Here is a 23,141-nt window from a genome sequence, read left to right as displayed (position 1 = left end):
CTGGCCAGGGTGCCAGATGACCTGACTGCCAGGGAGGGCCCAGGCAGGCTCTATGGTCACAACCTGATGACTGTTGAGGTTACGGACAGGGTGTCCCTGGGAGAGGCCCCCCTTCTGCTGAGGAAGCAGCTTTTCCAGTCAAACAATAGCGGTTGTTCTTGGCAGGCCACCAGGCGAGGCTGGGCTATGGCGGGAGCGGGCGCGAGAGGGAGGAGTAGAGCCTCCCTCGGAGCTTTCAGGCACCTCGGGGCTTTAGTCTGGAACATCTTGTTCTGGTACAGCTGGGTATACTGAGGCCTGGGGAGGTCAAGGGTCACATGAGCCTGTCAGGGCAGGCCATCACTTCCTGCTTCCCAGCCCTCACACCTGTGGTTTTCCCACCCGCTCTGCACCATTGGTGAGAAGAGGGGTTCAGCCTTGGAGGTCAGTCCCCTCCCCCGGACCCTCTAGGGGACAGGCCAGGATGTGGTGGCTGCACAGTGTTCCACAGGAACCCACTGAGCCAGAGAGCCCAGGGAGGGGAGGCACTGCGCCACTTCATCCGCCTCCAGTGGAGGCTCCCAAGCAGGCAGGAGGCCTGTGTAGGCCTGCTGGGTCCCAGTCAGGCCTGCGGCCTGCTTTAACCTGCTTGGTTCAGAGCCTCAGATCTGAGGCCTGAAGGTGCTTGAGCCAGACAAGGGCCTCCCAGAGCATGCTTAGTCCTGCTACTGGGCCAGCCTGGGTGGGCTGATGCCTGCTCAGCCTTGGGGTCTTCTTAGGCCCAAGGAGGCCTAAGCAGAACCCAGTCCTAATGTCAAAATGAGCCCAAGTGGGTCCTAACAAGCCTCAGATCTGGGGCATCTGCCAGTGCTGGGGGCCTCCTTGGGCACAAAGCAAGATTAGATATGCTCAGGCTGGGGGTTTCGTCTAATGGCTGCTGGCTTAGGGAGGCTCAGCAAGGCTCAAGCCTCAGGTCTGAGAACACTACCCAGGGAGCCCCAGGTGCCTGGGCCCGTCCTCAGAAGTCTGAGCCTTGGGCATTACTGGTCTCGGTCTTGAGGGGCCTCCTTACCCCTGGCTGCCTTCAGCACCCTACCCAGCAGTAGGACAGAGGTGGGTGGGGCCCTGAATATCTCTGCGACCCTGGTGGGGAGACGGATCCCACGAGAGGAAGGAGGAAGAAAGGTGCCAGGATACTTTGTTGGGAGAGAATCGTAGGGTTCCTGGGGCTGCAGAGTAGACCCTCCCCCTCCACGCTTCAGGGTTTTGGAGGCAGCGCCTCAATGACAATCATAAGACCCGCATGAGGGCCTGAAGGACAGAAAGGACCCCACGTTTCCTGCAAGCTTCGCAACCAGGATCCACCGCATCTTGCAGAAAGGGTGGAGCTCCGAGAAGAGGCGCGGCCTGGGCGGGGTCTGAAGGATGACGGGGCGGGGTCAGCTGGCGATCCCTAAGCCAATGTTAACGGGGTGAAGGCGGGGCTCTGTTGGTAGAAGGGGGCGTGGCCTCCTCTGATAGGCCGCGCTCCTCGCAGGGCGTAGCCGGCGCGGCGCGGGGCTGGGCGGGTCTTAGGCCTGGTGGCCGGCGTGGACTGGCGTGAGCAGCGGCTCCTTTAAGCCCCCGGCCCCGCCCCCCGCCCCCCGCCCCGTCCTCGGCGTGGCCCGGGTCTGGCCGCGGAGGGGTCCGGTCCGCGGGACCGCGATGGAGCTGCACATTCTAGAGCACCGCGTGCGGGTGCTGAGCCTCGCCCGCTCCGGCCTCTGGCTCTACACCCACCCGCTCATCAAGCTGCTCTTCCTGCCCCGCCGAAGCCGGTGCGCGCGCGAGTTCGGGGCCACAGATGAGGGTGGGCTCCACTAGCGCCCCGGGACGGGGTCGGGAGGGTAGGGACGCCGCGGGGCCCGCGGGGACGGGCGGGGAGGGCCCATCCCCCTCCCGCCCCCCCCCCCCCCCCCGCGGCCGCCATCCGGCCTGGCCTCACCCTCCCCGGGACCGCCGCCTATCCGGGCCAGTTTAGAGCAAACAGCCTCAGGTGGGCGATGCTTAACTCCGGGCGGAGTCACATTGGGTGTCCCTTCCTGGGACTGCGGGGAAGGATCCCTCCCAGGCGCCTCCCCTCGGGGCAGAGGGGCAAGTCTAGGCGATGCCAGGTCCGACGCCCCGGGGCTGTCGCCGCGCGCGGGGCAGCCTCTCCTCCGGGAATGGGGGGGCGGGGGGCGGGGGCGCTCCTACGAGGGAGGGAGGGGGGAGACATTTCGCGATTCCCGAGATGGGGCGCATTCCCCACTGGGAGGAAACGGAGGTTTGAAGGGGCAGGGGGCGCCCGGCCAAGGGGTCTCTGCGGGCGGATGGAGCGGTCTGCACACCCCTCCTCCCAGCCCGGCCTGAAGATGTCTCCCCCCTCCAGGTGCAAGTTCTTCAGCCTGACGGAGACTCCCGAGGATTACACGCTCATGGTGGACGAGGAGGGCTTCAAAGGTGGGGCGGGGCTGGGGAGGGCGGCTCTGCTTCCCTCTCGGCGGGTTCTCACTGATGCTGGGGTCCAGTGACTCAGGGCTGAGGCTTGGACTCCACGGCGGGCGGGCGGGCGCACTGGCTGGGCGCCCTTGAGCAAGTCATTTCCCCTCTCCGAGCTATTTGTTTCCTCTTATTTAAAAGGGGTGTAGTGAATGGTTCTGATCTAATGGGGTCCCCCGAGGGTTTTATAAACAGGCGTGTGACGGGCACTTGGCAGCGCCAGCCTGGCAGCAGGGCCTCGGTTATGCGTGCTGCCCGCATCAGGGGTTCCCGCCCCTGTTCCCCCCGCCTCCCCCTAGCCATTATTTTTCCCTGGATTTCTCTCCCTGGTGCTGGCCATCTCCTCCCTGACTCTCTGGGAACTCCAGGCGGCGATGAGGGCTGGGGAGGGACTGGAGGCAGGGAGCAGGCAACCAGCCCAGGGCAGGGTCCTGGGGGCGGGTGGGGAGTGGGGGAAAGGGACCGCTTCGCTGTGCTTGGGCAATTAGCAGCCACCCTGGCCCCAGCCCCTAGTCTGGACTGGACTCCAGCCTGGGCCCTCCCTGGCCTCTGGAGCTGACGTCTGGCTCCTACTCCTGTCAGCCTGGCCTATCCAGTCTGGAGGCCTGGAGTCTCGGGTCAGCCAAATGGGGCTTGACTCATCTCCCACTGCACTGCTTCAGGCCTTAGTTTCCCTGTTTGTTCTGCAAGGAAGTTTGGGTCTGTTAAGAGGGAAGGGCATCCCTCAGCCAACCTGATCTACTGGCGCCCCCTCCTGGCACCACACGGTATAAGGCCCCTGTTAACCCACAGAACACTGTCAGGAAGTCTCTACCGTCACCCACGAAGAAACTGGGACTCAGAGAAGGTAAACCACTTGCGCCAGGTCAACAGCAAGTAGATGGCAGCGCCAAGGCACAGACAGGGGAAGCGAGGGGTTGGCCCCGCAGGCCCTGACTGGTCCGCGCCCTCTGCCTGCAGAGCTGCCCCCCTCGGAGTTCCTGCAAGTGGCTGAGGCCACCTGGCTGGTGCTGAGCGTGTCGTCCCACAGCGGAGCAGCGGTGCAAGCGGCGGGGGTCACGAAGATTGCCCGCTCGGTCATCGCGCCGCTGGCCGAGCACCACGTGTCTGTGCTGATGCTGTCCACCTACCAGACGGACTTCATCCTGGTGAGCTTCCCACGGGTGCCGTGTCGGGAAGGGTGGGTCTGGCTGCCGGGGGACCCGTGTGATCCGCCATCTTCCTGTGGCCCAGGTGCGGGAGCAGGACCTGCCCGTGGTGATCCACACGCTGGCCCAGGAGTTCGACATTTACCGAGAGGTGGGCGGGGAGCCTGTGCCTGTTGCCAGGGACGATTCCAGCAATGGCTGTCCCCGTGCTCAGCATGGTGAGGGCACCCTCTGGCACCCAGACCTGGGTGGGGGGGCTCCTCTTCCCACTGAGGCCCGTTGCTTGTGTGGGGAAAGTCTCACTGCCACTGATCGACCGCCTCGCAAGATAGGGGCACGGGGCTGGGAAAACCAGAGCAGATAGGTGACTGCAGAACAGGAGGCTACGCTCAACCCAGGCCCCTCCCTGGCCAGCCACCAGGGGGCGCCCCAGCCCACGGGCCTTCTCTCACTCTCCACCTCCTGGTTCCCCCCAACAGGGCCCAACCCCACGGTGCATCCTATCCAAAGTCCACAGAACCGCTTTTGTGTCCTCACGCTGGACCCCGAAACACTGCCTGCCATCGCTACCACCCTCATCGACGTCCTCTTCTACTCCCACAGGTGGGCCTCTTGCATCTAGTCTCTCCGTCCTCTCATCATTGTTCTCTGTGCTCTGTCCCACCACCTTCTGCCCCTCCGTTGGTTCTGCGCCTCGGTGCCCTTCACTGGTGTTTGGGGACGGTCCCGGTGCCGCAGTCAGAGCCCGCTCCTGTGGTGTGGGCAGAGCCACCCTGGAGCCATGCCCTGGTCAGGCCCTCTGGCCATGGGGTCCTCTGGAACAGACAGGGTTCATTGTCCTCCCCCAGCCACTCCCCCACCTGGCACCATCAGAAGCTCGGGGTCCTAGGACAGGGAAGGAGAGTGGCCCAGAGACAGGGGGGGGCCTGCTCAGGGGTCTTGGGGCCGACTGGAGGGAGATGGAGTGGGCCTGGGACCAGCAGCGTACCTGAGCCTCCTGTCCATCACCAGTGCCCCCAAAGAGGCAGCCCCTGGCGAGCCTGGACCCAGCTCCATCACGTTCTTTGCCTTCTCCCTCATCGAGGGCTACATCTCCATCGTCATGGATGCGGAGACACAGAAAAAGTACGTGACCCCTGACCGAGGGTGGGCCGCCGATGCTAAGCCAGGCCCAGGGAGGAAGGAGGTGGAGCGTCAGACCCTGAAGTCACCAGTCGCGCCTGCCTCCCCAGGTTCCCCAGTGACCTGCTGCTGACCAGCTCCTCGGGGGAGCTGTGGAGGATGGTGCGCATCGGAGGACAGCCCCTGGGCTTCGGTGAGCGCTGCGCCCTGGGCGTGGGGGGCTGGGGAAGGGCCAGTGGAGCGACCAGCGTGATCCACACGGATCCCTCCTCCACCCGCAGATGAATGTGGGATCGTGGCCCAGATCGCGGGTCCCCTGGCTGCGGCCGACATCTCTGCCTACTACATCAGCACCTTCAACTTCGACCACGCCCTGGTGAGCACCCCGGGTGGGGAAGGGGCTCCCGAAGGGATGCTGAGGCCCATGAGGGTGGAGGGAGGAGGGAGGAGGGAGGAGGGTGACCCCTTCCTCCCCCGACCTGCCCACAGGTGCCCGAGGACGGCATCGACAGCGTCATCAAAGTCCTCCAGCGGCGGCAGGAGGGCCTGGGCTCCTGAGGCCACGGGGGAGCCGCAGCCCCTGCGCTCGCCCCTCACCCCCAGGCTTCCAGAGACTTCTCTAAGCTATTTCCCCAAGCTCTGGGTGAGCCCACTTCCCGCTCCTTCCTCCCCCACTCATGCAGGGGGACCCCCTACTCTGTATAAGCTGCGTGCAGGCACCGGCTCTCACGTGGATGCGCGTGTCTGCCCACACAGGGAACACGGTGCTCTGGGCTCCCACCGGGAAGCCCTCAACCCATCACTCCCCACCCAGCCTCGGCGTTTGCACATTCCCTGCCTGAGGCTGAGCCACTCCCCTCAGCGCCCGGCCCGCTGCTCCCTGGACAGGGCCCTCGTCTCCGTTCTGCGTCTGGTCGGGTTGCCTTCCCCGACCAGCTGGGTTCTGACAGTGCCTTCCCCTCAGGGGGCCTTCAAGAAAAGTATTTTTACGTCTCTCTGCTCTTTTTTTTTTTTTTTTTACCAACTTGTTAATAAAGGGCTTGTAGTGTCCAGGCTGGGCTGTGGTCTTTGGGGTTGTCTGACCCCACCTCGGGCCCCACTGCCTGCGGTGCTGGTTCCCCGTGTACCATCCCATTGTCGATGCGGAACCGGAGCTTCAGGAAGTGAAGTGACCTAGCCAGGGTCACACGATTCCCACCCAGGGCCGCCTGGCCCTGAAGTCTGGGCTCTTTCTTCATTCCTTGCTGCTCCCAGAATAGCCCAGAAGGTCCTGAACACGGGTAGAAACTCCAAGACCTCCTGCCTGGGGACCCCCAGCTTTCCCTCCACCACGGGCAGGGCTGACCAGTGGTGACACCCACGGAGGGCCCAGGAACCCCTTTTCCTCTGGGCCGCTGCCTGCTTGCTGCTGGGCCATGCCCGCGTCTGCCTGTCCTTCACAGGAGGCCCTCTGGCCAGGAGATCTTCAGTTCCCGCCCCCAGGGCTCTCCTGGCACCGAGCGGGGAGGGGGCCAGCCCCAGTGGGAACTTGCGAGTCCGCACTCCCTGTCCAGGGGGGCAGGATGCCTGGCCGGGGGTGGGGTGGGGGGGCATCTGGAGCCCACTCTGCTCTTTTTTTTTTATTGATTTCAGAGAGGAAAGGAGAGAGAGAGAAACATCAGTGATGAGAGAGAATCACTGATCGGCTGCCTCCTGCATGCCCCCTACTGGGGATCGAGCCCACAACCTGGGCACGTGTCCTTGACTGGAATCAAACCTGGGACCCCTCAGTCCACAGGTCCACGCTCTATCCACTGAGCCACACCAGCCAGGGCCCACTCTGCTCTTGATGGCTGCACGCCTGGGCCAGAGGCTCAGTCAGCACGTCTGGCCCCACGTTTCCTGTCGTGGAGGGGCCGCCTCCCGCTCTGAGCTGGGATTCCACTGGGGCCTGATGGGGCCCCACAGATGCGGCAGTAGGTTATCAGGTGCCCTCAGCCCAGGCCCGCCCGCGCTCAGGAAGGGAAGAAGGGTGTGACTTCGCCGTACTCAGCTTGCGGTGGCTCCCCAGAAAAGTCAGAACGGGGCCCCGGCCTCTGGCAGTGCGCCCGCCCTGGCCCTGGGGCCCGGGGGCCTGCCGGTCAGAGGAGCTGAGACGCATCCAGGCCTGGTGAGTGGGCAGTCAGGGGCCGTGGGCCAGGCATTTGCCCTTGGCCTCGGTTTCCCCAAGTGCATGGAGACAGGAGTCGGCTCCTTCAGGACCCGGTGCCCCATGGCCCTGGGCAGGGGGCGTTTCTCTATAGTTTGTCTTTGGGTGGGGGGGGGGGCGGTTAGTGGGTCCCATTTCTCCTTGTAAGGCCCATCCGAGACCTTGCTGGGCTCGAGCGATGTCCTGGGCTGAGGTGGGGGTTTTAGAGCCAAAATTATTAGGGCTCCTTGATGTGCAGCCGCGGAGTTCCTGGCCCCAGTCAGCTCTGGGGTCCATCCATCGGTCTGTCTCCCCGAGTCCCTGCTGGTTTCAGTGCTTCTGTCGTCCTGGCTTTCCGAGTGCCTCGGGCCTCACCCATTGCCTCGTGCCCAACGTCAGTTAGTTCTTGGAGCTGCCCCCGGGACTGGCCTGGGTGAGGGGGCCAGGCATGCCATGGGCTGGCCTGCCTCGGACCCAGGCCTTCAGCTCGGCGTGCCCACGTGTCTCTTCATGTGGGTGTCTGGATGGAGGGTTTTCAGCTCCCAGCTCTCGGCCTTCAGTGAGTTACGAAAAGGGGCATCTGCCCTTGGAGACCGAGCCCCACTGGGGCAGGCACCCAGGCCTCGGAGGCCCCCGGGGACACTCGGATCTGACCCTGGACCTCACCCACTGCTGGTGCCCGGATGTTGGCATCAGACACGCGTGGAGTTGTCCCAGGCTGAGGTGGGGGCTCCCAGAACCATGTCCTTGTCCCACCTGGGCCCTGGAGGGTTTTAGGGCAAAGAAGTGAGTCTGGTCAGCCCAGGCCTGGGGTTGGGCTCCGCTGGGGTCATTCATGATCAGGTTTGGGGGCACCTGCTGGCCTGTAGCCCACGTCCTTGTCCTCCCAGCCCCGGGAGCCCCAGTGCACCTGTCCCATCAGCACAGCCTCTCCCGGGCGAGGCTCAAGGCCCAGACTGGAGTCCATGCTTGTCATCAGGGTGGCAGCCTCGGCCTGGGCGGACCCTGCCCACGGTGCCTCGGGGAGTGGGAAGGTGCTCAGCCTCCAGCCGACCGCCAGCCTGGTGTCCGGCCTCGGCAGGGAGGATGTGAGCCTGGGTGGGGGGCTCCTGGGTGGGTGGGGACGGAGATGAGGAAACCCAGGCAGGGAGCGTCGGCGGCTCATTTCCACCCTCTCTGATGTTCATGCCCGTACAGAGGAAGTGACCTCTTAAGTCCTCCTCGAAGATATTTAAGCAGAAATTCGGGGTTTCCAGCCCTCGCCCCCACCCCTGCCGGGCAGGGCCGTGTGGTCCTGTGCTTGCCAAGTTGCTCCAAAGCTGGGTTCTTGGACCCATGTGGAGGGGAGAGTGAACTGCACACCTTGTTGATGCTGCACCGGCCGCAGGGCTCCCCTGGGTGGGAGGGGACGAGGAGGGGGAGCGCAGTCTTCCCGTCGCTGACTGAGCATGGGGCGCTGCAGCCCCGTCCCCATGTGGGAGACTCCATCCGCTTGTGCGTTCAACACATGCTCTTTACCCCCTTAGCACACGGGGAAATGAAGCACAGAGAGGTGAGGCAACCTGCCCCAGGCCACACAGCTGGGCACGGCAGAACCGGAACTCAAAATAGAAGGAGCCTGGGGAGTTCCCGGGGGCCGGGGCACTTTATCTGAACCCTGAGGGATGGGATGATTTTGCAAGCTCCCTCGCAATCCCAGCTGTCTGCGTTGGTGGCTGGGTGTCTGCTGCCGGTGGCAACGCGTGCGTGGGCAGGCACGCGAGGCCTGGCCCTGGCTCCTCCCTGACCCTGGGCCGCCGGATGGGTGTGTTGGGCAATGGCTGTGATGTGTGTCACTTTCCCAGGCCAGCCCGGTGCTGGGGCTTCAGAGCCAGGGCTGCCTCCGATGGGGCTGCGGGGAGCTCCCCTCGCAGGGGCATGGTCACGGCCAAGTGGGTGCATGAGCCGCGCTGCACTCACAGGCCTTCGTGTATGTGCGTCAGGACAGATAACGCCTTCGGCAGGAGGTGTGTGTATGTCCATCCACACGTGTCCCAGTGTCAGTGTATCCCGGTATGTGCCTGTGTGTCTGTTGTAGGTCTGTGTGTCCGTACGTGCATCTGATTGTGTATGGCCGCAGCTGTGTGCCTGGCTCCATCTCTGCATGTGTCCTGTGTGTGTCTGTGTGTGTGTGTGTGTGTGTGTGTGTGGCTGGAGTGTGCATATGTGGCTGTGTGTACAGGCGAGTGTATGTGGTACATATTTCTGTGTGCTTTTGACTGTGGCTGGGGAAGTTGTGTGTGTGTGTGTGTGTGTGTGTGTGTGTGTGTGTGTGTGTGTGTGTGTGAGAGCACACATGCATCTGCATTTTTTGTGTTTTACGGTCACACACGTGCCCATGTGTACCCTACTGTCCACTTTCCTTCCCTGGCTCTGTATCCCCTCTCGCCTTCCTGCGTCTCCCTGATCCCTGAAGGCCCAGCTCCCGGCAGTCACCACGCCTCCACCTCCACCCTCACCGCCCGCTGCTTCGGCCGCATCCTCCCCGGTCTCCCTCCTACCTTTCCGCGCACTCCTCTCTGCCTTCTCCTCTGCAGCCCGCAGCAAGCCTGGCCCTGCTTGCTGCCCCGCTGGGCACGAGCCTCAGCCTGGACACCCTCACTTCCCAAGGCCCCGACTCAGCCCCTGCTTGTCCTCACCTGTGTGGCTGCCCCCGACTTCCTGCTGGTCTCCCTCTGGTCCGGCCGCACAAGCACATCATCCCCAGCACAGCCCTGGCCTGTCCCCTCCTTCCCTGACCGGCCTTCAGGTCTGTCTGTGAGACCTCCCTGGCCGGCACCAGCTTTCCTGGTGGCCCGGCCACCCAGTGCCCTGGACTCTCTCTCCCAAAGCCAGGAGCCTACCCTCCCGCCGGCGCAGACCCTGGCCTTCAAGTGGAGACGAGTCGACAAGAGGCCTAAACGGCTGGAACACAGGAGGGGCCGCGGGAGGCCCCTGACTCCTGCCCCTTTGTAGCCGGCTGCTTTCCACACCCTGGGTTTTCCTGGGGTTGCTGTGTTCTTTAAGCTCTGCCTTAAAAAGGAAACCCTGTACCCGGCCAGCGTGGCTCAGTGGCTGAGCATCAACCTATGAACCCAGAGGTCAGGGTTCGATTCCCGGTCAGGGCGCAGGCCCGGGTTGCAGGCCCGATCCCCAGCGTGGGGCGTGCAGGAGGCCGCTGATCAGCGGTTCTCTCCTCATTGAGGTTCCTATCCCTCTCTCCCCGTCCCTCTCTCTGTCAAAATCAATGGAGGGACTATCCTTGGGTGAGGATTAAAAAAAAGAAAAAAAGGCTCAGAGCCCATCCACTTCCCCCTCCATGCCCTCCGCCCCTCCTGCCCCGTCCTCACGCGGCGGCTGGACTAAGGACTCCCCCTTTCAAGGGCCGGGGAACCGGTTCCGCCGGCAGAAGAGAGACAGCCATCACTTCCCGGGCGGCCGGGACCCGCGTGCTGGCCTGGGCTTCAGGCAGGGACCAGAGGCTCGGGGACGTCACTCCGCCTTCCTGGCCGCCCTGCCCCATTGGCAGGACCCCACCCTGCCCCGTGGGATTGGAAGGGACCCACCCGTGAGATCCTGGCTCAGAAACCTGGGCACGCGAGGGAGGCGTCTCTCCTGGCTCTGACGTCAGTCCTGGGAAAGGGTTCTGACGGTCCTGCTCAGGACGCGGGCGCATGGCTAGACCCCAGGCTACCGCCACGGCCGGGCACCAGGAACGGGCAGCTTGACAAACGGGCCTTCCAGGCCCTCCACGTGCTGGACGCCGGTGCGTGTGTCTGTTCGCCCTGCAGGCCTGGTACGAAAAGGCCTTCAGGGTGACTTCACTCGCCCCCAAAGCTTGTCCTTCTTGCCGACGTATCCCCGGCACCAAGGCTGGGGCCTGACACACACAGTGAGTCACTTAAGTACGGGTTGAACGAGGGACTAAAAAGCCCCTGATTTGTCCGTTTTTCAACATGTGGGGTTGTCCCTTCACGTGAAGACTAGTCCCTTTTTCATTTTATTTTAAAAAAATATGTATTTTTATTGATTTCAGAGAAGAAAGGAGAGGGAGGGAGAGAGAAACATCAATGATGAGAATTGATCGGCTGCCTCCTGCACGCCCCACACTGGGGATCGAGCCCGCAACCCGGCCTGTGCCCTGACCGGGAATTGAACCGTGACCTCCTGGTTCATAGGTCAATGCTGAACCACTGAGCCACACCAGCCGGGCAAGACCGGCCCCTTCCTCTGAGGCTGTCGGGCGCCACTGAGGTAGCATCTGCGAAGTGGATGCTTGAAAGGAAGCAGGGGAAATGCCTCGTCTTTCTTTTTCAGTTCGTTTTCCAGGAAACGGTGAACATCTGCAGTGAGCGGAAGACCAGCTCTGAGCTTCCGAACAGTCACCATAAAGGAAGACGTCAGCGTCTTTGACACCGAGCCTTCCCCAAAACGCGGTCATGTGCTTCGGGATATTGTGAGTGACAGGGTTCTGATTTCCTCGGGGAGAGGTGACCCGAGAGGGCGGGGCCAAGGCTCCAGCGGGCCTGTCCCCGCCTGGCAGCGCGGTGGGCCTGCCCTTCTAGAGGGCGTGGGATGGGGACATGTCCGGGTCCTGCACCCCGAAGGCCACTGACGCCTTTCCTGGGGCTTCTGTACGGCCGTGCCTGCATCCGTTCACTGAGGATTTAGTGAGCACCTACTACATTCAGGGCTGGTGATGTGCTCCCGAAAGGGGCGATGGGGAGTCACCGCAGTGCACATCCTTGGCATTTAACAGTCCGGCTGAGGAGACAAGCCCACAGTTGTAAAAATGTACAACTCTGAAGAGTGCTCCAATGAGGGGTACCATAGTGCTCTGGGAGGGTCCGGGGAGCAGGGGCACGAGCCAGCCTGGGGTGCAGGCAGGTCGGGGAGGGCTTCCCGGAAGAGGTGAAGCTTGGCCTGGACCTTGATGTCCAGGCAGATGAGCAGGTGGAGTGCTGGGAACAGCATGTGCAAAGGCCCTGGGGTGAGAGGATTCAGCTCCCCGAGGGACTGAAGAGGACCAGGAGGACCGCAGGCTGCAGAGGTGTGAGTGAGGCTGGGAGGGGCAGGTCCTGGTGGCTGTGGTCATGACTTTGGCCTTCCCCGAATGGCAGTGGGGCACCAGGGGAGTGGGACGGGGCCGTGTGGTACAAGCCGGTCCGGAGGGGCTGCAATGGCAGCAAAGTGTTTTGCAAGTGGCTCCCTGTCCCCCTCCCTCCTCGCCTCCCTCTCTCTCTCTGGTCACTTCCTGCCACACCTGCTGTTCTCTGAACTGGGCCTGTGGGGTCTTGCCTGCATGTGGCCTCGTGCAGTTACCTGGAAGTGGAATGTACAGCATCTCTTTCCGGGTTCTGAATTCAATGAAAGCGCTATCTTTAGACCTGCAGAGACGGCCCCCTCCTGGCCTCTGGCAGTCCCCCCCCCCGCCCCCACCCCAGGAGTGGATCTCCTGTCCCCCCCCAACGAGACCCCTTCGTGTTCCTTTCGGTTGAGCCTTTGCTCCCTCCCAGCTGTGTGCCAGGAGCCCCCCCCCCCCCCCCCGTTCAGGCCTCAGTTTCCCCACCTACAGGATAAAGACGATTTCTGCCCCCTGAGGTGGTTGTGAGGCTCAGTGAGCTCGCCCGTGGGAAACGCTCGGCGCTGGGCCCGGCGCACAGAAGAGTCCGGAAACGTGCCCACTGTCACCGCTGGGCGCACGCCTGGGCACCAAACAGTTTTTGGCAAGAATGTGATGTTTCAAAACAGGCGTTGTGTGTTGTCATCGTGAGGAAAGACGGGCTCCTTGGACTTCCTGGTCCTGGGCTCACGGTTAGGGTTGTTTTATCTCCACGGCTGCTCAGGGCGCAGGGCTGCGGAGGGACCCCAGGGGCTGTGTGGGGTCGTGGTCACCTCGCCTGTCCCCTCACCTCACGGAGGCCCGGGGCTCAGAGAGGGTGGCCAGGTGGGGGTGGGGGGGAAGTGGGGCTTCCAGGCCAGCCAGAGAGGGGACAGCAGGGCAGCCCCTCATCCCTGGTCATCCACTTCAGAGATGTGCCGGCCCCCACCTGCCTTTTGGCTGGAGGGTTCCCTGCAGAGGGGCCTGGTCTAGGGTGAGCAGACAGGAAGGTTCCGGCACAGAAGTGAGTTCTCTCTCTCTCTCTCTCTCTCTCTCTCTCTCTCTCTCCTCTGCTGTACTTCCCTGGATACGTGTTTGGGCCACTTGGAAGGGGGATCCGTTATCCAATTTGGGGGAGCCACGGGGAGCAGGGGGACATGGCAGTTCCCAGAAGAGCTGGGTGGCGGTTCTCAGGCCGAAGCATCCCCCAGCCCAGCGTGACCTCACTGACCTCCCGGTAGAATCTTGCTCACCCTGGGGTTTATGTAACGACGTCTTTCCCAACCGTCCTCACAGTCACCCTGTGACATAAGCAAACGTGAGCCTTCATCCGCCCAGTGGCTGGCGGGTAAGAGTTCAAAAAAGTGCCTACTAAGGGCCCGGGTCTCCCGAGCGCCACCTCACTGAAGCACGCCGACCGTCCCGTCAGGAGCACTTGCCACACCATCTTAAGAAACGGAGGTCCAGCTCCCACACCGCCACACGTGGCATTTTAAAGCGCACACTCAGTGTTGTTGTTTTATGTATTCGCAGGATTGTGCAACCATCGCCGCGACCTCATTCAAACACATTTCATCACCCCAAAGAAACCCTGTCCATCGGCCACCACTCCTCATCCCCAGACGCCCCCACCCCAGCCCTGGGAGACCACGGCTGTCTCTATGGACGGTTCACAGAGAGGGGCCCCTACAGTACCTGGCCCTTGTGACTGGCCCCGCTCACGTGGCATAATGTCTTCAGGGGTCGCCCGCAGTTCCTCTCCATGGCTGAGCCCTATTCCATTGTATGGAGATAGCGCAGTTTTTAAATCCATTTCTGTTGATGGTCATTGGGGCTGCGTCCACGCGGGGGCTGTTGTGAATAAATGCTGCTCTGAGCATGTGTGTGCACATCCGTTCTCAATTCTCTCGGGCGTGTAGGTGTGGGACAGTGAGGTGTCTGACACCTCTATGTTTAACCCTGTGAGGCCCTGACAGCCTGTCTCCCCAGGGCTTGGGTTCCTCCCCATCCTCTCCAGCACTTGCCCCGTCTGCCTGTGATTCTAGCCACCCTCGTGGGTGTGAAGCGGTACCTCACTGTGGTTTTGATTTGCATCTCCCTGATGGCTAGTGATCTTGACCATCTTTGCTCGTTACTTGCTGGCCATTCGTCTTTCTCTTTTGGAGACATGTCTAATCAAATCCTCTGTCCATTTAAAAAAAAAATTATATATGTATATTTTTTATTGATTTTAGAGAGAGGAAGGGAGAGGGAGAGAAACATCAATGATGAGAGAGAATCATCGATCAGCTGCTTCCTGTGTGGGCTCTACTGGGGATTGAGCCCGCAACCTGGGCTCCTGCCCTGACCGGGAATCAAACCGTGTGACCTCCTGGATCATAGGCCAACCCGCAACCACTGAGCCACACTGGCCGGGTCATTTCTGTTTGTTTGTTTGTTAAATATAATCCCCCCCCCTAAGAGCTTTTGGGGGTGGTCCTTCCGGGCCTCACGAGAAGGACTCCTGGCCACCTCTCTGCGAAGGCCCAGCCCACACAGCCGTGGACGTTCACACGCAGCTTGGGAAGCACGCAGGCGGCGAAGACACTCGCTTTGCCAATGTCCCTAACGGCTGCGGCCTCGTCTGTGTTTCAGAGGACGAGGTTCCTAATGGCCTTGTCCTCGGGCTCACAGCTGGCGCAGCTGGTGCTGCTAACGGGCCTTCTCCGGCACGACCATTGCTCCTTCCTCTCCTGGTCGCCTTGGAAGCGAGGGCCCAAGAGAGAGGCCCCTTGGCCCACTTTTGACCTGGGTTGCTTGTCTCTTGATAAGTTGTGCCGCTGTCATCCACAGAGTGGACACGGAGGCTCAGAAAGGCGTGGTGACTGGATCGAGAACACGGCGCAGCCCGGCCACGGGGCTCAGGGGTTGAGCGTCGACCTGTGAACCGGGAGGTCACGGTCAGGGCACATGCCCGGGTTGTGGGCTCGATCCCCAGGGTGGGGCGTGCAGGAGGCAGCCGATCCATGATCCTCTCATCATGGATGTTTCTCTCTCTCCCTCTCCTTTCCTCTCCGAAATCAATAAACACATTTTTAAAAAGAACACTGGGCTCCCAGCGGCTTGGTCTCCGACTCCCACCCCGCTGGTCAGGGGCCAGCGTCTCTCCACTCGGGACGGGCGGCGTGGCCTGCCACTGTGGCCCGTCCCCCAGGCCGCCCCAGGCTCCGTCCTGGCAGCGGGCGGGCCAGGGAGCGAGGACGCAGCAGTTCTGAGGAACCAGCCGGCCCTCTCTTCCCCTCCAAATCACGCGGAACTGGCTGACGTGGCCCGGGAAGAGGGGACAGCCCGGTGCTGTGGTCAGGGAGCCTATTTATACTGACTGCGCCGTGTTGCAAGCTCTTCCTGCTGGCGACAGGGACGTCACTGGGCGCTGACCTCACCAGAAACGCTGACGCATCTCCCCTTCACGCTTCGCTCAAATGGGCAGCCGGACCTCCTCACCTGGGGGGGCCACTCGGGGTCCTCCTGCCCCCCGCGGCCCCGCCCACCCAGCTCTGGCGTCTCACCCAGGGTCCCGACTTCCTGTGGCCCCCCAACCACGTCCCCTTTTTTTAAGCCATGATGGGCTGGATGGTGTTGCTCCGTCCAGGCCCCCAGAGCCTCAGCATGTGAATGCATTTGGAGAAGGGGCCTGGAAAGAGGCGATGGAGGTAAAATGAGTCATGGGATGGGCCCTCATCGAATGGGACTGTCGTCCTTATAAGACGAGGAGATGAGGACACAGATACACACACACAGGCTGTCTGCAAATCCAGGAGAGAGGCTGCAGGATGCCATCGGCCTTGCTGACACCTGACGACCCCTGACTTCCAGGTCCAGGACTGAGAGAAAATACGTTCCTAGTGTATCAGCCGCCCGGGCCGTGGTATTTTGGTCTGGCATCCGGAGCAAGACGACAGATCGGCCTTTTGTGCCTTTGGTAGCCCTGGTCCCCGGGGCCTGCACAGGCACCTCCGTGAGCCCCGTGCTCAGAGCATGGGCTCTCACATTGCACAGCCCTGGAATGAATGCCCCGCCTCTGAAATGTCACCACGCATAGTGACGTCAGGCAGGTGACGTCATGTCTCTGGGCCTCAGAGGCATATATATACCAGAGGCCCAATGCACGAATTTCGTGCAAGGGGCTCGGCCCTCGCAGCCGCAATGGCTTGCCTCGGTCCTCGCAGCCCCACCTTCGCCAGGAAGGTCATCGGGAAGGTCGTTTGGCTGTCCGGTCTAATTAGCATATTACACTTTTATTATTATAGATATATATATATATATTTATATATTTAATTGATTTCAGAGAGAAAGGGAGAGAGAATGAGAGAAACATCAATGATGAGAGAGAATCATGGATCAGCTGCCTCCTGCACGCCCCCCACTGGGGATGGAGCCCGCAACCCAGGCGTGTGCCCTGGACTGGGAATCGAACCCTGACCTGCTAGTTCACAGGTCGACACTCAACCACTGAGCCACGGCAGCCGGGCTCAGAGGCCTTTTTAAGCCACGGAGACCGTCGGCCCCCCTGGTCCGCGGGGAGAGGAGGATGCACATGGCTGTCCCCCAAGGGTGGAGACCGGTCAGCAGGAGCTGAGAGGGGCCAGGAGCTGCCCCCCACACCTGGCCCTGGAGCCAGGCCCCGAGCTTCCCTGAATTTCGGTTTCCTCGTGAAAGGAGCCAACGCCCCCCGGCCGCCACTCCCCCTCACGGGGCTGTTGCAAAACGAGAGCAGGGATGTGAAATGAAGAAGGAGCGGCGGCATGGGCGCAGGAAGCAGGCTTGCGGGGGCGGGCACCGAAATGAGGAATTTAGCGGAAGCAACACGCTCAGAGGAGAATCCAGAACTGGCCCTTGGGGTGGCGATGGGGTGACTGGGCACGGTGGGGTGATTGGGCACGGTGGGGTGATTGGGCACGGTGGGGTGATTGGGCACGGTGGGGTGATTGGGCATGGTGGGGTGATTGGGCACGGTGGGGTGATTGGGCATGGTGGGGTGATTGGGCATGGTGGGGTGATTGGGCACGGTGGGGTGATTGGGCACGGTGGGGTGATTGGGCATGGTGGGGTGATTGGGCATGGTGGGGTGATCGGGCATGGTGGGGTGATTGGGCCCAGTGGGCTGATTGGGCATGGTGGGGTGATTGCGCATGGCACAGCGAACGCCCTGTTGGGGTGCCAGGGAGTGGGTGGGGCTGAGGAGCCACCTCCTGGGCATGGGGGTGCATCTGGCGGTGCCCACTGTGGAGCCGCAGCACCTGGGGTGGCTGGCACAGCGGTGGCAGGGGGACATTTGTTGAAGGAATGGAGGCTTGATCGGTCGTCTCTGCAGAGGGGACAGCCGGTGGGCACGGCGTCGGTGGCCGTGACCGGTGCCAGGAGTGGAGACGGACAGGAGCGCATCAGCCCTGGCACCTGGGCTTTGCCCGTCCAGCCCGCAGAGGCCCCGCCCTGGCTCCCCAGCCTCGGACACCCCGCTTCCTGCCAGACTCCGGGGGCCTCGGGCCAGCGAGCGACCTTCTCCCAGGCCTGGCCAACGTGCTGGACTCCCAGGCAGGGCCTGGAGGCCCGGGCAGCCCCACCTGGGCCTCAGTTTACCCCATGGTGAGGGAGCTGGTTGCCTCGGGAGGCGCCGACTCCAGGGCCCCTTCCCTCTGATGCTCAGAGGTCTGTGAGACTCAGGACCAGCCCACGATCGCTATCTTTCAGAGAAAGTGAAACCTGGTGCCAACCGTCACCAGGGCGACTCCCCTCCCCGGCTGGTTTCCCCTCTGAGCTCACAGCTTCCCCCTCTCCTCCACTCCCCTTCCCACAACGCCCCCCTCTCTGCCTCCCCCCCCCCCCCCAGCTAGTACTTGGAATTAGGCTTTCATCTTTCCTTTTTCCTTCAAAGAGTCTTTGCCTTTTATGTCCATGACGCTCGCGGCCCTGAGAGGTGGGCCGGCAAATGCTTTTCAAATCCTCTTTTGCAGGTGGGGCCCGGGGGCCAGAGAGGTTAGGCAATTTGCCTCAGGCCACAGAGCGTGTCAGCGGGCTTGGACCCGCTTCTCTGGGGAGAACCAAGTGCCGGCTTCTCCACGGAGGACCCTGTCTGTAGGGAGGGGGCCCGGCTGCTGGGGTGCGGGGCGCTCGGTGGGTACAGGCGATGCCAGGAGCCCCGCTGGGGGAGCAGGTCCTGGGGCTGAACCACAATCTCGGGGCTGCCAGCCCGGGGCTGGCTCTGTGCCCGGGGCCCAGGGTTTCCGCTCACAGATGTCCCAACAGCCCCGCGAGGGCGGGAAGGGCACCCAAAAAGGAAGATGTCTTGCTCCCCTCAGCCCCAAACCACAGTGGCCTGGGAGGCCGCGGCTCCTGGGCCGAGACCGGCCCGCAGGCCAGCAAGGGGCCCGGCCGGCCCACCTGCCCCTCCGTCCCCCGCCCGGCGCCTGGCCGGTGGCACGGACCCCCGGCTGCCCGTCACCCCAGGAAGGCTGAGGCTGCACTTTGCATCATCCTTGGGCGTGGAGCTGACCTCGAAGAACGAATTCGAAGAAAACAGGAGGAGGAGCAGGCATCCCGCGGTGCCCAGCGCCCATTGGTCGCCCGTGGAAACTTTGGTTTTTGGGGTCATGTTCCCAGAAGGCCTGCCCTCCCCCCTCCCCCTCCCCACCCACCTCACGAGGTGTTGGCCAATCGCTCCGGCAGGCAATAAAGTGGCTGTCAGCCCGCAGGGCTCCCAGCCCGGAGGTGTCATCCCCAACAGGCACAGGCCGGAGCGTGGACACCCAGCATGTGGGCACAGCCTACGAGGAGGACGCTGCTCAGTAAGTACTTCCTTCCTCCCCGCCAGCACCTGCTTGCTGTGAACCGCGGGTGTCTGCGGGGAGCAGGGTACCCTCTGTCCCCTGGGAGCTGGGGAGACCGGGCCCCGGGCAGAAGGATGCTGAGACTGAAAAAAAGCAGGAGGTCAGGCAAAGACAGGGGTCCACTGAGACCACGGCATCTTCACAGGGTGGAGAAGGGGTAACCCAGGAGGGCTTCCAGGGGGAGGCAATGCAGAGACAGCTCAGGGAGCCAGGGGAGGGGACCGATTGGGTGAGAGGCTGGGGCAGCAGGAGGGAGGTGGGAGTGTGCTGTGGAGAGGAAGCTATAGAAGCTGAGTGGCAAAGCGGGGCACCCCGTCTGGAGGGGCCTCCTTCTCGCCTTGATTTGCAGGGTCACAGTCAGCCAGGCACAGGGGCCCTGGAGCCCACACAATCACACAGCCACATAGCCACACCCACAGGGTGACACACGCCGGGCGACGTGACATCATCCGGAACCCTCAATCTCACCAACCCGGGAACCCCCACATGCAGCCCTGGGCCCCACGGTGCATGGGGCCTGTCTGATCTCTTCAACCTTACACAGACCTGCACCCACAGCAGGCACACACCTGGCCCCACGTGCGCACTCAGCAGACACCTGGGGAGGCGGGGAGGCGGGGAGGGGGCCCAGGGGTCGCTGTGCCTGAGGCCCCGGCTGCTCCGCCCGTCCCCCCCCACCCCCCCAGCAGCATCTTCCCCGGGCCGGGCGATTATTAGGAAGGGAACGTGGTGTCACTGCCTTCCGGCCATTGCACCACAGGCCCCTTCCGACCACGTGGCTGCTGGTGAGTGGGGGGAGGAGGGCGAGCGGTTACTGTGCCCGCCACCCCCCTCCCCAAACATTCCCACAGGCTCCCAGCCTCCCTGTGGGCCTGGCAGACAGGAGTGGCCACCTATGGAGAGAGGAGGAAGGCTCAAGGTTGGGGGACAGGCTGGCCCTGTGTGACTTGGGCCGCCCTTCTTCAGCGCCTTGGTTTTCCCGTCAGTAAAATGGGTCGGTCACAGGGGGCCCAGGGCCCTGGGGCAATCCCATCCCTTAGCCTGGAGGCCTTGCCGAGAGCAATCCCACCTGGTCCACCCCTGCCGGCTCCAGGCCCCACTGCCTCCTCTCCATGGCCTCCTTGGTGGATCGCAGCCCCTGTATCAGGTGCTGGGCAGTGCCTCCCTGGGCAGGTGTCCGTGGCCCCAGCAGGTGCGCCCATGCCCCCTCCGCGGCACAGAGCCGGGAGGATGGGCTGCACCCTCTGAGCGCCCTCCCCCACCCCTGAAAGCTGGCCCCCGCATGGCTTCCTCGCCAAGTCAGGTGACACCCCCTCTTTCTGCCCCAGGTCTGATCCTCAGGCTCCTGTTCCTGAACCCAGTGTTCATGGGCGCCTGCCCGGGCGATGGCCAAAAGCTCCTCGAGCAGCTGTGGAACCAGGCGAACCTCCTGCAGGACACCAGCTTGCTCCTGGACCCCTATGTGAGCGCCCGCCCCGGGGGCATCCGAGTCTCAGAGAACGTGGGGCTTAGGGCGGGAGTGAGCCGCAGAGAGGATGGGGACGGGGGTGGGGAAACCGAGTCCCCCTGTTACTCCAGATCCGCGTCAGACACCCACCCGAGGCCTACTCCCGAGACAGCACAGCTTCCCTAGCTCAGGGGGCCTGGGGTGTGAACCCGGCCGCACCACTTCAACCCCCCATCTGTCCAGCACGCTTACTGCACCCCCCCTGCCCCCCACATGCCTTGTCCTCGGCCCCCGAGATGCAGCAGCGAACAAAACAGTCCTGCTCTCCTGGGGCTCATGGTCACCTTCCCACGGACACGCCCCCCCCACAGTCACTGCCTGTGCGGTCACCCCCAATAGGCCCCCTGCATCCCTCCGCCCCTGCCTGCAGTGGCCGGGGAGTCCTCTCCCCTCTTGGGCCTCAGTTTCTGGATCTGTACAATGGGCAGGTTAGCTAGGGGGTGGACGAGGTCGAGCATGTCAAGGCTGAACAGAGCAGACGTGTGTGTGTGTGTGTGTGTGTGTGTGTGTGTGTGTGCACATGCGCACAGTGGGGGCTCCAGCACTCACCCCCTGGTTCTCCTCCCCCCCCAGGTCCGCATCCAAGGCCTTGACACGTCTGGACTGAAACAGGGCTGCCAGGAGCGCCCCGGGGTGTTCCCCAGCAAGCAGGCCCTGGAGGGGCTCAGCAGGACGGATTTCCTGCGGACCCTCAGCACCCAGCTGGGCCAGGTGCTGCGCAGGCTGCACGCGTTCCAGCGGGACATGCCCGGCGTCCAGGCCTGGGGGCTGGCCACCAGGTACATCCACGGGATCAGGAACAATATCCACTGCATGGAGGAGCTGCTCCCGGGCTCCCCGGACACGGCTGCACCCCCGCAGGCGGGCCCGGGGCCCTCACCGCCGCCCACCCGCACCCCGGACGCCTTCCAGCTCAAGTTGAAGGGCTGCCGGTTCCTGCGCGGCTTCCACCGCTTCATGCACTCGGCGAGGCAGGTCTTCCACGAGTGGAGGGAGACCTGGAGCCGGAGGAGCCGGAGACAAAGCCCCCGCCAGGCCCGGAGGGGCAGGAGACTCGTGCCCAGGGGGCAGCTGCCCCGGTAGCCCCCACCCCCTACCCCCCCAGCAGGGGGAGGACCAGCAGGTGCTCTCAGGATGGTGCCCGGGTCTCCACACCTGCTTCCCATCTCTCCCAAGTGCACTTTAAGGGGTGAGAGCCGGGTCGGCTCCTCTACCTCCTCCCGGACTGGGGGACAGGACCTCACCATGGTGCCCCCCAGCCGACTTCCCCAGTCCCAGTGGGGTGTCTGGGTCAGGCCACGCGGGGCCAACTTTCCATTGATTCAGGGGTCTGATGACACAGGCTGACTCATGGCCAGACTGACCGCCACCCCCCACTCCGCTGCCCGGAGGTCTGCCGGCCCTTCCCTCTCATGACTTGCAGAGCCATGGCCCCCAGACTTCCTCCTTTTAGTGGCGGCTGGTTCCAAGGGGGAGGGGGGTGGTGGTCAGGGCCTGAGCTGGCCTCGGATGCCTCATTGCCAGACACCTGGACGTCTGGTGACCTCACTGCAGGCAGCTGTGACCGGGGCGAGTGTCCTGCAAGAAGCCCCGATGGGGCGGGCGGTCCCAGGAAAGGGGCTCAGGGCCCGGCGTGGCCCCTCGGCGGCGTGACCTCCCCGGCCCTCGGTTTTGTCTTTGTGAATGGAAGGGGGTGGGGACCGGGGAAAGCCGTGCCTGTCAGCTGCTGGGACTCACTGACACCGGATGGGTTTCAAGTTCTTTCCATAAACTGGGGTCCGGGTGCAGACGGACCGGGGTGCAGACTGAGTTCTGTGCAGGGCACCTCCCAGCCCGCGCCCGGCAGCGCCCGGCCTCGGGTTCTGGCTGCCGGCTGCTCCCCCTGGTGGTGGGTCGTGGAATTTCTCTCAGGCCGAAACCGATTGTCCTTCTGCGGGTTCTGGGCCAGTTCCTTGGAGGAATGTGATTAATTTATCGTTTTGTTGTTGTTGTTTTTTTTATCAGTTTGTATCTGTTTTTTTTAACCATTTTTATTTATGAGGCTTATTTATGATGTGTATTTAATGTTAATATTGTGCCAACGTATATTTAAAACATGTCTGGTTTCTAAGCCCCTGAGTCTCTGTGTGTTGCCTGGGGGGAGAGGTGTGGGGGAGGCTGGCCCCTTGGAGACGGGGTGCCCCTAGCTGGCACGGTCACCAGCGCCCACCACGGAGGACCGGACTGGGCTCCCTGCCTGTCCAGGAAGGGAAGTCTCCCGTGCCAGTCTGACTGTGGGGGCGCCTCCCACGCAGACGGAGCGTTTGTTGTGTCTGACGGGCCTCCCTTGAGACGCTGGGGCCCGGGGCTGTCGGGGTTTGGGGGCACGTGGGCAGGGATGCAGGCTCCATGGGGTGTCTGGCTCGCTCTGGCCCACGTGGGTGTGTGGCTGGGGGCTGGGTGCCGATGAAACGAACGAGATAATGACGGATCCTGCCTCAGACGTGGCCCGTGGCCTGGTGTGTGCTTGGAACTGCTCCCTGAAGGGCCCTAGGGGTGTGGGGATCCCTTCTGTCCCCCAGAAAACGGGGCTGCCTCTCGGTGCTCACGGCCCCACCTCAGAAGAGGCACCTGTAGGCGGATGGATGATGTGCTGAGGCAGAAGCTACCAAGGAAAGGCTAGCGGAAGCCGGTGAACTTGACTTGGATCAGGCCCTGGCGACTCCCACTTCCT

The 23,141-nt window shown here is 63.0% G+C and overlaps 2 protein-coding genes across 7 annotated transcripts; both read left to right on the top strand.

The window, feature by feature from the left end:
- The first annotated feature begins 1,443 nt into the window (after nt 1-1,443).
- Nucleotides 1,444-15,186, top strand: CASTOR1 (cytosolic arginine sensor for mTORC1 subunit 1). Of its 5 annotated transcripts, XR_009450059.1 has the most exons (11): nt 1,457-1,796; nt 2,390-2,460; nt 3,460-3,647; nt 3,733-3,865; nt 4,124-4,250; nt 4,659-4,772; nt 4,880-4,962; nt 5,051-5,145; nt 5,259-5,412; nt 11,272-11,410; nt 13,589-15,186. XR_009450059.1 is itself a non-coding variant. In XM_059676035.1 (9 exons), exons 1-9 carry the CDS (start codon nt 1,684-1,686, stop codon nt 5,325-5,327), a joined length of 993 nt encoding a protein of 330 aa, XP_059532018.1. In that variant the 5' UTR covers nt 1,458-1,683; the 3' UTR covers nt 5,328-5,819. The 5 variants fall into 5 exon arrangements, 4 of the variants coding, with proteins under 4 accessions (XP_059532021.1, XP_059532018.1, XP_059532019.1 ...); XM_059676035.1 differs by lacking the exons at nt 11,272-11,410; nt 13,589-15,186 and having other exon boundaries at nt 1,458-1,796; nt 5,259-5,819; XM_059676036.1 differs by lacking the exons at nt 11,272-11,410; nt 13,589-15,186 and having other exon boundaries at nt 1,471-1,796; nt 4,127-4,250; nt 5,259-5,819.
- A 2,768-nt stretch (nt 15,187-17,954) lies between these two features.
- OSM (oncostatin M) lies at nt 17,955-22,538 on the top strand. Of its 2 annotated transcripts, XM_059676313.1 has the most exons (3): nt 17,955-18,879; nt 20,250-20,383; nt 21,002-22,538. In XM_059676313.1, the coding sequence occupies exons 1-3, from the start codon at nt 18,846-18,848 to the stop codon at nt 21,509-21,511; spliced, it is 678 nt and encodes a 225-aa protein (XP_059532296.1). In that variant the 5' UTR covers nt 17,955-18,845; the 3' UTR covers nt 21,512-22,538. The 2 variants fall into 2 exon arrangements, with proteins under 2 accessions (XP_059532296.1, XP_059532295.1); XM_059676312.1 differs by lacking the exon at nt 17,955-18,879 and having other exon boundaries at nt 19,800-20,383.
- The last annotated feature ends 603 nt before the right edge of the window (nt 22,539-23,141 follow it).

The sequence above is a fragment of the Myotis daubentonii genome, chromosome 19 (genome assembly GCF_963259705.1).
Source record: "Myotis daubentonii chromosome 19, mMyoDau2.1, whole genome shotgun sequence".
In the NCBI taxonomy this organism is placed as follows: Eukaryota; Metazoa; Chordata; class Mammalia; order Chiroptera; family Vespertilionidae; genus Myotis; species Myotis daubentonii.
The sequence above is the reverse complement of the archived record's forward strand: the minus strand, read 5'-3'. Positions and strand labels throughout refer to the sequence as shown.

What these genes read in the sequence shown, in the direction of transcription:
- OSM (XM_059676312.1), top strand. Translation starts at nt 20,204, where the DNA reads ATGGCTTCCTCGCCAAGTCAGGTGACACCCCCTCTTTCTGCCCCAGGT. An exon ending in GCTTGCTCCTGGACCCCTAT is followed by an intron (nt 20,384 to 21,001) that starts GTGAGCGCCCGC and finishes CTCCCCCCCCAG; the next exon opens with GTCCGCATCCAAGGCCTTGA.
- CASTOR1 (XM_059676035.1), top strand. Translation starts at nt 1,684, where the DNA reads ATGGAGCTGCACATTCTAGAGCACCGCGTGCGGGTGCTGAGCCTCGCC. An exon ending in GTCCTCTTCTACTCCCACAG is followed by an intron (nt 4,251 to 4,658) that starts GTGGGCCTCTTG and finishes GTCCATCACCAG; the next exon opens with TGCCCCCAAAGAGGCAGCCC. An exon ending in AGGACAGCCCCTGGGCTTCG is followed by an intron (nt 4,963 to 5,050) that starts GTGAGCGCTGCG and finishes CTCCACCCGCAG; the next exon opens with ATGAATGTGGGATCGTGGCC.